General features: G+C 53.8%; 1 protein-coding gene across 2 annotated transcripts in view; it reads left to right on the top strand.

Annotated features, from left to right (window-relative positions):
• The window catches only part of MYH7B (myosin heavy chain 7B), a 31,575-nt gene that overhangs the window by 9,333 nt on the left and 9,723 nt on the right, over positions 1-12,519 (top strand). For both annotated transcript variants that reach the window (XM_064674273.1, XM_064674274.1), the window contains 16 exons: positions 899-1,002; positions 1,855-1,993; positions 3,120-3,238; positions 4,023-4,172; positions 4,462-4,632; positions 5,306-5,485; positions 5,572-5,704; positions 6,174-6,250; positions 7,875-7,962; positions 8,405-8,522; positions 9,096-9,219; positions 9,428-9,564; positions 9,980-10,235; positions 10,751-10,993; positions 11,346-11,522; positions 11,868-12,013. In XM_064674273.1, the coding sequence (XP_064530343.1) occupies positions 899-1,002; positions 1,855-1,993; positions 3,120-3,238; positions 4,023-4,172; positions 4,462-4,632; positions 5,306-5,485; positions 5,572-5,704; positions 6,174-6,250; positions 7,875-7,962; positions 8,405-8,522; positions 9,096-9,219; positions 9,428-9,564; positions 9,980-10,235; positions 10,751-10,993; positions 11,346-11,522; positions 11,868-12,013 (2,362 nt within the window). The remainder of the gene's footprint in view (positions 1-898; positions 1,003-1,854; positions 1,994-3,119; positions 3,239-4,022; positions 4,173-4,461; positions 4,633-5,305; positions 5,486-5,571; positions 5,705-6,173; positions 6,251-7,874; positions 7,963-8,404; positions 8,523-9,095; positions 9,220-9,427; positions 9,565-9,979; positions 10,236-10,750; positions 10,994-11,345; positions 11,523-11,867; positions 12,014-12,519) is intronic.

The following is a 12,519-nucleotide window of genomic DNA, read 5'->3' on the forward strand; positions in this document are numbered from 1 at the left end:
AGCTTTGAGGTTCACAGGAATGAGCAAATCCAGCTCACCATGCAGGTACTGCCCTCCAATGCTTTGTAGCTGTGCAGGATCATAGGATTGGTGGATAATTCAGGGTGGAAGGGATTTCAAGAGGTCATCCAGTCCAGTTTCCTTTATCCCCACCAGCTGAGAAGCCAGACTAAAGCCCTTTCTGCCACTGTCTAGGAGCAGAGGTCACTCAGGGTCTATCTGCAGGGTTGGAGTGCACTTGGCAAAGCTGCCTTGCATAAAGGCCTTGTCATGTGGTGGGTACAGCACTGACCTCAACCAGCATGTGCAGGTTGGAGATTTACTCATTTTGGGGTGGGGGAAGTGTCCTGCAGCCTATTCTGAGCTCCTTCAGCCTCCCTGGTGAGATGACCTGTTTCAGGTGAGCGTGGAAACAGCTGCAACAGCTCACTGAGGGCCCTGGTGAAAACCCATCCTGGATGTGTCCTCCAAGCAGCTCTGCCCTCCAGGGGCCACATCCCACAGAGTGCTCAGGAAACCTTTCCCCATGCAGAAAGAAGGCTGGCACAGCCCCCTGGGGTGGTCAGCTTTTAGCTGTGGGCTCCTGAGCTTGGTGCTGAGCAGCACCTTATTAGGCAGCTCTGGAGAGTGGCACAGAGCAGTAATCTTATCTGGTGTCACAAGGGCATGGTGGCCACTTCTAAATCAGTCTGCAGCCAAGCCATATCCCAAGATAGCAAGCTGGAGGCGATCAGAGGAGAGGTGGACCCATGTGTGGACCTGCCTGGGCTGGAAGAGGCTGTTCCTCCACCAGCTGGTGCCCTCTAGTTGAAGCTGGTGAAGCCTTCCCTCTGCACCCATGGCCAAGGCTGCCTCTCTGTCAGATTGACCTCACTCTCTGCATGTCTTCCCCCAACAGATATGCTGCTGCTCTCCCTCAACCCCTATGACTACCACTTCTGCTCCCAGGGTGTGACAACTGTGGACAACCTGGATGACGGCGAGGAGCTCATGGCGACAGACGTACGTGTACAGCCTGAGCCAGGGGGGGCACAGCCTCCTCCTGGGCAGCTCTGGGGTCCTGTCCTGCCTTCTCGTGTGTCCCCCCCTCTAAATTAGCTGGGAGTTCCCTCTGGTTTATTGGCAGTTGCTCTGCACTTGCTGTGAGCCTACAAGGGAGAGCAGAGTGACTCTGATCTCCATCAACCGCCTCATCCAGACAGGGAAGGGAGGGTAATTCCCTGCATTAGGAAGGGCTTGTAGCACTTCCCATAGTGCCCATGAGAAGGAAGGTTGTAGAATCATAGAATCATTGAATCACTGAGATTGGAAAAGACCTCCAAGGTCACCGAGTCCAAGCTGTGCCCAATCCCCACCTTGTCCCCCAGCCCAGAGCACTGAGTGCCACATCCAGTCATTCCTTGGACACCTCCAGGGATGGGGACTCCACCGCCTCCCTGGGCAGCCCCATCCAATGCCTGACCACCCTTTCAGTGAAGAAATTCTTCCTGATGTCCAACCTAAACCTCCCCTGACACAGCCTGAGGCCATTTCCTCTTCTCCTGTCCCTTGTTCCCTGGAAGCAGAGCCTGACTCCCACCTGGCTCCCTCCTCCTGTCAGGGAGTTGTAGAGAGTGAGACTTCAGCTTGGAACACCTCCTTCTTGTGGATGCTAAGCTAATCCTTTTGGTTTCAAACAGGTCTTGTGGGAGCTGGGCTCACTTTCAAAGTCCCATGGACAGGTTTCCTTGGTTAGGTGCCCACCCTGCCCAGAGCCCCAGGACAGGGAGAGCACCTTAGGAGATGGTGGGAGGATGGACCAACCCTCACCTCAGAGTGGTTTTGTTCTCTCTGTGCTGCTTTGTCTCCCCTCAGCACGCCATGGACATCCTGGGCTTCAGCAATGATGAGAAATACGGCTCCTATAAAATAGTGGGGGCCATCATGCACTTTGGCAACATGAAGTTCAAGCAGAAGCAGCGAGAAGAGCAGGCAGAGGCTGATGGCACTGAAAGTGAGTTGGGCTCTGTGCTCCAGACCTGTCCAACCTGGTCTGGGCAAAGTTCCCCCAAGGGCAGGCCGGGATAACTCCCCCTAACCTGGCCTGTGAAGGTCAGAGACTGTGATCAAAAGCACCCACACTAGGCCCTGCTATAGGTGCACAAAGGACCAGGAGTATTTAGGACAGTCTTTCTGCAAGCACTAGGTGGTCTCATCTGCATCAGACTTGCCTCAGCAGCACCACAGGGTGTCACACCCCAGCTGGGCTTCATCTCGTTCAGTCTTCCCCTGCTTTTTATCTCTTGCACTTCATTAGACAGCATTCCAGAGCAGGGCATCCAGAGGATGAGCCAGGCCAGGATCAGCACTGCAAGGACCTGCTCAGGTCACAGCCTCCCAGAGAGCAGTTAGAGCAGGGTACAGTCACTGTCTGTCACTTTTCCTGGTTTATGGCTCAGGAAAATCCAATGCAAATCATAGATCTAGGAATAGTCAGGCTGCAGAGCAAACCTGGAGGGAGAGGGTGACTTTCCAGTGTGTGGAAGGATGGGAAGGGGGAGCCCCAGCACTTCCCTAGAAGGTTTAAGCAGGGATCCAGCAGAAATGACTACCTGGATCAGACTTTGTCATGCTAACATTCAAGAGGGAAGACTTCTCCTTGCCTGAGGAATGTCAACACAGGCTTCAGGTACTGCCTGGTAATTAATGAAGATTTTGATCTGGCAGTAATTTCCCTACAGAGGTGATTTTCTGTCTACAATCTGCTACTAGGAGTCTTTGAATGATAAACAAGAAAATCACCTCTCTTCTGGTCACTTCAAATTCTCTGCATGGAAATCCAAGCTTCCACTGGAAAATGCATAGAAATTCCCAGATAAAATCTGATAAGCACTTGATAAGATGCTATAGCCATTGTATCCAAACACTAACTTCTCAGGAAGGAGGTCCAGATTTTAAAAGCATCACACGATATCCAAGATGGGAAATCACATGAAACACTGGAGGAGACTCTGGAGCAGATGGGAAAACTAGTACAGTTAGCATTGATCATCATAAGAGCTGGTCATTTTTTTTTGCTTCCTTTTTTCCCTTCCCAGAGCTTCCTTGCTGGCTCCTCATGCCTTTGTCCTGCTTTCCAGGTGCTGACAAGGCTGCCTACCTGATGGGAATCAGCTCAGCTGACCTCATCAAGGGGCTGCTCCATCCTCGTGTCAAAGTGGGCAATGAGTACGTGACCAAAGGTCAGAATGTGGAGCAGGTGAGTGGGACAGGACAGGGGCTCCCTGCTGGTCAGTGACTCCTCTTGCAGCCAGGCCTGATGTGCTCTGCACAGAGGGAATGGGGCTTCATTTCACTCCCTTGAGTTTAGGAGGAGACTCCAGAGAAGCAGGAGAAGATGTATCCACAGTTAGTGGCTTTTAGCAGCTGGGAAAGTTGGTGGCAGAGCTGGCAGATAGCTTTGCACATGAACCATGGCTGGAGGTTCAGTGCTCTGTCTTTGAGGTGTGGGTTGGATCACAGCCAGAGGAGGTCCAGGTTCTATGGATCTGCTTCAGAGACAGTCACACTCCTGTGGAGAGTCCAGCCCTGAAAAGTAGAAAACTCATCTAAACACTCATCCAAACTGATCTTGTGGGAGATTCAAATGTACCAAAAATGTATCTTGCCAGATTCTGGCCACATCCCAGTTCAGAACCCAAACCTGGCCTGAATAGTGCAAACCACTCCTTAAATACAATTCGAGAGGATCTTAGGATCTTATCCAAAGTGAGCTGCAGGCTCTTGACAGGGCACAAGGCTTCTGAAAATATCACTTTAGACTGTATTTGTATCCTAAGACCTTGGAAGCAAGACTAGACCAGGGACACGAGAACACACCTGTGAGCAAAGTGAAACCTAATTTTGGAGCATATACTGTAACCACAAACTCCCTGGATCAGCCTGTCCATCCTCTGTGGGCCGAGAGGAGCTCTCTCCATCCCCCTCTGGCTCCTACAAAAGCAGGGAGCAGCTCATGGCCTGCCCTGTGCCTTGCCTTGCAGGTGCTCTATGCTGTGGGAGCTCTGGCCAAAGCCACCTACGACCGCATGTTCAAGTGGCTGGTGACAAGGATCAACAAGACCCTGGACACCAAGCTGGCCAGGCAGTTCTTCATCGGAGTACTGGACATTGCAGGCTTCGAGATCTTTGATGTGAGTTCTGCAGGGCCCTGCAAAGGGTTTGGGGGGAAGCTGTGGGGGCAGCTCTGTCTCCTCCAGGGAACTGCTGGCCTTGATGGGGAAGAGCTGTGGAGCAAACAGGCAGCTCACAAGGGCTGATTTAACACTGCTGTGGGCACATCTCCAGGGATTCCTGGCTACCTGCTCTCAGCAATGCAGCTGGGCCTGGCAGAGATCACCCTCCACACCCAGACAGAGCAGAAGGATTGAACCCCTTCACTACTGGAGCTCCTTCTGACTCAGATCTGGTTTGTTCTTGCAGTTCAACAGCTTTGAGCAGCTGTGCATCAACTTCACCAATGAGAAACTGCAACAGTTCTTCAACCACCACATGTTTGTCCTGGAGCAGGAAGAATACAAGAAGGAAGGCATCGAATGGGTCTTCATTGACTTTGGCCTGGACCTGCAGGCCTGCATCGACCTGATTGAGAAGGTAAAACATGACTCAGGGCACAGGAATGGTACTGCTGGTAGATGGTTTGTTTGCAAAGGCTGGAGCAGTGAGAGGTGCTCTGCTACCAAGATTAAATTACTCCCTCCCCAGTCAGTGGCAAGTGCCCAACTTTATTTTCCCCACACTTACAGCTCAGAGTCTCCAGCCAACAGAGACCTTTTTGACAGAAATTCTGACTTTATGAACCCATGGAAATTATGTTCCTGTGCACTGGTGAGCCACAAAACCTGGTGCAGCCTTTTCCTCCAGAGAACTGCCCTTTTTTTCCTCCCCACTTGCTGACTCTCAGTGCCTCTTACTTGATTCAGAGCATCTTGTAGAAAAGATCTCCATGCATGGAGGAAACTCACCTTTTTTGACAGGGAAAGGAGAAAATCTGTCAGGATACTGGGGAGGATCTCCCCTTCCCAACAATCTAAAGGACCTGGACAAGCTCCCATGTCTTGCAGGCCTGGCCAGTCCCACTCAGACTGGCTGGAGGTCAGATGCAGCCTGGAATATGCCAGTGATAACTTGGTGTCTTGCACCTGAACCCTTGTTCAGGTCTCCCAACTCCAGCCTTGCCTCACCTTGCTCAGTGGCACATCCCTGTTCTGGGATGGGACTTGGCAACGCTGAGCTCAGTCCTGTTCATACCCCCTTCTCCCTGCAGCCAATGGGAATCCTGTCCATCCTTGAAGAGGAGTGCATGTTCCCAAAAGCTTCTGACATGACCTTCAAATCTAAGCTCTACGACAACCACATTGGGAAGTCTCCCAACTTCCAGAAGCCCCGTCCGGATAAGAAGCGGAAATACGAGGCCCACTTTGAGGTGGTGCACTATGCGGGTGTGGTACGTCCCTGGCAGCTCTTCCACAGCATTCCCACCTTCCCCTGGCAGGGACAGGGCTGTCCTCACCTCTGCCTCTCCTGTGACAGGTGCCCTACAACATCATTGGGTGGCTGGACAAGAACAAGGACCCCCTGAATGAGACAGTGGTGTCCATCTTCCAGAAATCCCAAAACAAGCTCCTGGCTTGTCTCTATGAGAACTACGTGGGCTCTGCTTCAGGTGAGGAGCACCCCCACCCCTTTTTTGACCTTGGTCTCCCCCTCCCTTTGCAGCAAAACCTTCCCACCCCCATGCCCAGCTGTTGGTGCAGCCTGGGCAAAGGGAAGACCCACATTGATCCCTAAAAACCTCGCTGGCCTGGATAGGTGGGTGCTGGCCTAAGGGCTTTAGGTGTGTGGTCAGGACCAGGCTGAGCTGGTGTGGGGCTGCAGGGCTGTCCTGGAGGCCCTGTGACTTTGGGGTGTGTGAAGAGGTCTCTTGTTAGCAGGAGCTGAGGAGCAACACCCAGAACTGGGCTCTGTGGGAGATGTTTTTGGTGTCTTTGGCTTTGTTCTACAGCAGGGCACAACTACCTCTGCTTTACAGAGAGTGGGGGCTGTGGGCATTTCAAGGGTGTTTGGGGGGTGCTCCTGAGTCCTCCAAGCTGAGGAGATGTTTTGCTGATGTAATCAATATTTCAACCCAACAGAGGAGCCTCACAAGCCGGGGACCAAGGAGAAACGTAAAAAGGCAGCTTCTTTCCAGACAGTGTCACAGCTGCACAAGGTAAGAGCCAGCCCTTCATCCAAGGCATTGAGGGAAATGTGCTCAGAGGGTCCCATGGCAGTCCCACTTCCCTGCCAAGACTCTTGGCTTCTTGCACATGAGCTCCTGTGGCCTCAAGGACCCCCAGAGCTCCTCAAGGACCCCCAGAGCTCCTCAAGGACCCCCAGAGCTCCTCAAGGACCACCACTAGGCAAAAACTCCCAATACCTTCTCATCCCTGAGCAAAGGGCCTGTTCCTGGCAGAGTCCCAGCCCTGTCCCCGTGCTCCTAGGGCAGGACATGAGGTGGTGGCTCCCTTGGAGCTGGGGCTTGTGCTGCTTCTGCCCACGTGACGCTTGCGCTGCTCGGCGGCTCCTTCGCCTTTGAGAGAGCGGCAGTTAAGACTTGTAGTGATGTTTAGATAATGTATTACATGAACATCACTTTAAGTCTGTGCTACTTCTCTCCTCACTCTTACCAGCGGGAAGGACAACCTTTGGGCAGAAGAAAATGGAGGAGGATCTGGCAGGTCTCTGTCCTGGGAGGTGGCCTGGGCTGTTTTACAGCTCAGGATAACACACATTCCCATTCCATGCTCACCATAGGAGTTATTAGTCCAAGCCAGAGCTTAACCAACTGGAAAACAGCCCAGAGGGGTTTGTGGGCCCATGTCCTGCCATGACAGCCTCATAGTGACAGGACAGTGGTCACAGCACCAAGGCTGACAGAGCTCAAGGAGTGTTTGAACAACACTCTCAGGGACATCATGGGATTGTTGGGTGTCCCGTGCAGGACCAAGAGTTGGACTTGGATGATCCTTGTGGGTCCCTTCCAACTAGAAATATTCCGTGATTCTGTGACAGGGTGCTTGAAGAGGCAGAGCCCCTGTTCAGGGAGAAGTGTCACTTTTTTCTCCTGGACAAGTTACAGACCTTGGGGAAAGGTGTCTGTGGTGACAAGTTGCCCCATGGTGATGTGGAGCTGTGGGAAGGTGTTCCCTTCCCTGAGCTGGTCCTGAACAGACTGAGCCTGTATGAGCAGGGGAAGGAAAGATTAAGGGTGCAGATGCTTTTCCCACAAGCAAAGTCAAGGCTATGTCATACCTTGAGCCCTGCCTGGGAGAGAAAGGAGGTGCAGTCTGGACTGGCAGGGCCCTCTGTCACAGCTGTAGGGGGTGAAGCACTGTGGAGGTGCAGGGAACTCCTGATGAGCCAAGGATTGCAGCCATTGTGGACCCCAGCACCAGAACTGCAGAGTGCTGAGCACAGGGCTGATGGGCACCAGCAGAGATCTGTACCAGGAATATGCTCAATCCTGTCTTCCTGGCTCTCCCCCACAGCAAAACTTTGCCTACAAATATTTGGGAAACATCTGGCTCCTCTCTGGCACAGCAAAACCTGCAGGTGCCACTTGGCTTGTCTGCCAGCCCAGTCCCCTCTGCCATGGCTCCCATCCTGGCAGGAGGCAGTGGTCCTGCCCCGGGCTCAGGATGTCCCACTGACAGGATAGCAGGAGGGAATTCTCCTTTTCTCATGACAAAAGGGGCTCTCAGGGTCTGCTCTCTTCCTGCCTGTGAGGGGAAGGGGCTGGAGAGAAGTGTTGTAGGGGAGCAGAGCTGTCACCTCACCCTGTGTCTGCCCTGCAGGAGAATCTGAACAAGCTGATGACCAACCTGCGCTCCACCCAGCCCCACTTCGTGCGCTGCATCATCCCCAACGAGACAAAGACCCCAGGTATGGGTGGGCTGAGGCAGCAGCCTGGCAGTGCCCCTGGGGACACCCACATGTGGGAGCAGGCAGAGATTCTTGCACCCACCTTCTCCCCAACCCTTTTCATGCTGCCACTGAGCCCTGATCCCATCTCAGTGTTGATTCTCTGTGACCCAGGTCAATCTCCTCTGCTGGGGAGAAGGAGCTTTGCCAGACTTTTGGCTGTGCCTTGGTGGTTGGGCTGCTTTGCACTTGTATATAACAGCAGGCACAGATGAGTCTGTCAGAGTGACTCCCTCCATCTGAGGCCCAGGGTGCAGCCCTGGTGCTCAGCACAGACCTGCAGGACGGATCAACACCCATGTTGAAACCACGGGATGTTTCCAGAGTTCAGGCCCAGCCTGCAGCTCTGTTTGCTCTGCTTTCTTGGGCTGAGCACCTGCTCCAGCTCTGTTCTCACCCACAGGAGCCATGGATTCCTTCCTGGTGCTGCACCAGCTGCGCTGTAACGGTGTCCTCGAGGGCATCCGCATCTGCCGGAAGGGATTCCCCAACAGGATCCTCTACGCAGACTTCAAGCAGCGGTAACTCCCTCTTCTTCCTCACCCAGCAACCCACACATGTTCTGGGGGGAGACAAGACTTGTCCTGGCTCTGATCTGCTCCCCAGCTTGTGCAGGGCTGGTCTGAACCCCCACATACCCCCAGTGCGTGTACAGTTTGGGATAGCTCTGCTGCTGGCTCTGGGGTGCCAGACCTGGATAGGTTGGTGCCAGACGGGATGAGATCTCATGAATGTCTGAGATGCTGAGTGCAGGGCCGGTGCAGGGGGATGGTGGCAAGGCTTAGGTCCTCTGATCCTGGCTCAGGTTTCTCTCTGCCCTTGGGATGGATCCTTGCCATTCTCCAGCTGGCCCCATCCACGCTGCTTGGCCTGGGCCTGACCAGGCGTGGTAAGGCCAGTGACTCCTCCATGCACAGTCTCCTGGTGCCTGCTCTGCAGAAGAGCCAGGACTGGAGCAGCTGGTTCATATGTTGCTCCAGCCTGTGCTGCAGCAACATGACTCTGGTGGGAACTGGCACGACCGGGATTCAGGGATGATGATGGAGCTGTGCTGCAGTTCCCCTGCATGTCCTCCCTCTGCTCTGTCCCTGCAGTTACCGTATCCTGAATCCAACAGCCATTCCAGAAGACAAGTTTGTGGACAGCAGGAAGGCCACGGAGAAGCTGCTGAGCTCCCTGGAACTGGACCATGCACAGTACAAGTTTGGTCACACCAAGGTGAGACCTGGCAGCTGGTCCTTGGGAGGGAGACATTGCCCCTCCTGTCTCTCTCCGTTCCCATTGCCCACATACTCAAGACAGGAGATCAGGTGCCTGTGCCCATGCAGGCACTCAATCCCTGCTCCATGTGTCTGCACACAGCCCAGGTCGTGTTACCTCTGAGCCCTCTCTGCTGGTGACTCCATCCCCACTCTCCTCCCCACAGGTGTTTTTCAAGGCTGGTTTGCTGGGCTTGCTGGAGGAGATGCGAGATGAGCGTCTGGCCAAGATCCTGACCATGCTGCAGGCCAGGATCCGCGGGTTCCTCATGCGCCTGGAGTACCAGAAGATCATCAGCAGGAGGTAGAGTTGGAGGGGGGAAGAGGCAGAGCTCTGTGTGTCTCCTTGTTCCTTCTGCACGTGTCAGTGGGTTTGACCTGTAGGGCTTCCCTGTGTCTGGCAGTGGTTGGTGAAGGTCCTGTCTTGAGGGGTGGAGGCAGACCTGGGAGAGGTCTGGCATGGCTCTAGTAGGGAGGATCTGGGGTGGGGAAGCCTCTGGTTTCCACTGGGAGATTCAGAGGGAGGCAGTGAAGAGACCTGAAAGCCAGACCACACCACCCATCCCACCAGGGCTAGTCCAGTGTGCAGACAATGATTCATCCACCATTCTGCCATTTATCCAGCTGGTGGAGAATAGAGCCTTGTCCAGGTGTGCAGAGGCTGAGATGGGACATGGGAAATCTACACCCCTGATGATGCTGTACTTGTGTTCCCCCAGGGAAGCCCTCTATACCATCCAGTGGAACATCCGGGCCTTCAACGCTGTCAAGAACTGGTCCTGGATGAAGCTGTTCTTCAAGATCAAGCCTTTACTCAAGTCTGCTCAGACTGAGAAGGAAATGTCCAACCTGAAGGAGGAGTTCCAGAAGCTGAAGGAGGCTCTGGAAAAGTCTGAAGCTAAGAGGAAGGAGCTGGAAGAGAAGCAGGTCTCCATGATCCAGGAGAAGAATGACCTGACTCTCCAGCTTCAGGCAGTGAGTGCCTCACCCTCTCTCTGGAAGTGCAAAGATAGTGCATGGTCCATGGGTAGAGGAAGGAGCAGGGTGTGGTAGATCCCTCCTCCAGCCTCTTGCAGTTCTGAGGCTGCCTCGTGGCCACAATCTGTCAGGAATGAAATGTAAGACTGTGCAGACTGGAAGCAAACTCCCATCTCAGGGATGTCCCCTGGCTCTGGAAAGGGAGGGATGGCAATGTTTGCTCACCAAACTGTGGCTCATCTGTGCCATTTCTGTGCCAAGAAGTACCAGTCCAATGTTTCCTTCCTCTGGAAAGATTTAGTTGCTTTTTGGCCCTGGTTCAATGTTAGTGGTTGTCCCTTGAACCTTGAAAATGGGCAGTGGCTGTATTTTTTGTACACCTGAGCACCTTGGGCTTGCTCTGCCCATTCCACACGGAGAACTTCAGCTCTGGGCCAGGACACCAGGACTCAGAGCCTGCTGGTATGCTCTGGGACAGTGGATGAGCTCTGGCTCTCCTGTTCCTCTCCCAGGAGCAAGACAACCTGGCAGACGCCGAGGAACGCTGTGACCTGCTGATCAAGTCCAAGATCCAGCTGGAGGCCAAGGTGAAGGAGCTGATGGAGCGTGTGGAGGATGAGGAGGAGATGAACTCAGAGCTCACCGCCAAGAAACGCAAGCTGGAGGATGAGTGTGCAGAGCTGAAGAAGGACATCGATGACCTGGAGATCACTCTGGCCAAGGTGGAGAAGGAGAAACATGCCACAGAGAACAAGGTAAGAGACCTCCCTGGAGCCTCAGTGCTTGTGGGGGCACCAGAGACACATCAGGTGTGGGGAAGCTGGGGTAGGGCAGAGTGAAAAGGGAAGAGGGAACCCCCCCCAGTGTCCTGTCTCCTTGCCCAGGGGGGTGTGGGCAAATGGTTCTGTGCTGTGGGCAAGTGATTTGGGGCACTGACAACCCCCTGGTGGGACCAGCATGGCCAAGGGAGAAGGGCTGGCTGCTCTTGGGGTGCTGAGCTGCTGTTGGCCATGTACCTTATGCCTTTCAAGGGTCAGGCTGCTGAAGCAGCTCTGCACCCCCCTCTCTCTGAGAAGATGGATGCAATTTTTGACTGCCCTTGTTTAGGTTAAAAACCTGATTGAGGAGATGGCTTCTCTGGATGAGATCATTGCCAAGCTGACAAAGGAGAAGAAAGCCCTGCAGGAGGCCCATCAGCAGGCCCTGGATGACCTGCAGGCTGAGGAAGACAAGGTCAACACGCTGACCAAAGCCAAGGTCAAACTGGAGCAGCAAGTGGATGATGTGAGTGTAGACCAGTGGCTGTGAAGCAAAACAGGTTTGAGTCACACCTCCAGGAGAGCCCAAAGGCTGTCCCTCAGTGGGATCTGGAGAGTGGGGACATTAGCAGATTCACATTTAATATGGCCAGTTGAGGAATAACCCCATTAGCAAACTGTCCCTGAACCAAGAGGTGGCCTAGAGCACTTCAGGGAGAACAGTCCTGGGCTGAAGGAATGGGACTGGAGACCAGCTGGGAAACACCTCTGTCTCTCAGGGATGGGTGAACTTCCCACAACAATGGACACAGGAAGGGTGGGGCTGCAGAGGGTCCTTTCCCTCCCTATCCCATCTCCCTTCATTCTCCAGCTGGAAAGCTCTCTTGAACAAGAAAAGAAGATCCGCATGGACCTGGAAAGAGCTAAGAGGAAGCTTGAGGGAGACCTGAAGCTGACACAAGATTCTATAATGGATCTGGAGAATGACAAACAGCAGCTGGAGGAGAGGCTCAAGAAGTGAGTGTGTGACATGTGCCTGGGCTCTGGGTTTGCTCTGCTCCTCTAAATGGAGCCTCTGTGTGGCCTCTGCAGGGGTTGCAGGGATGTGGCTTCTGCTGGTGTGACCAGTCCAGACAAAATGAGGACTGAGTTATCCTGGGCACTTTGCAGGGTTGCTGAGGAGCTTGTGAGCTACACAGACTCATAGATCAGGGCACTATAGACCTTGGGGTACATTGGGTTGGAGAGGAGGGACCTGCCTGGCAGGACCCAAACAGAGCTGGGACCTCAGCTACAAGTATGGACTTCATCACTCATGTCCCACTTATGTTGGGGGACCTCAGAGGGAAACCCTCAGAGCCAGTTGTCTGCAAGTTTGGCCACTCCAGCCCTCCCTGAGAGCCTTCCATGAGCTGCTTCTTACCCCTGCAGTTCCTTTCCTGTGTGGGTTTGTTTGTCCTCTAAGCCTGGGTGTTACAGGGAACTTCAGAAGCCAGAAGGACATGTCAGGACAGTGTTTGTCT

This window comes from Pseudopipra pipra, chromosome 17 (assembly GCF_036250125.1).
Source record: "Pseudopipra pipra isolate bDixPip1 chromosome 17, bDixPip1.hap1, whole genome shotgun sequence".
Lineage (NCBI taxonomy): Eukaryota > Metazoa > Chordata > Aves > Passeriformes > Pipridae > Pseudopipra > Pseudopipra pipra.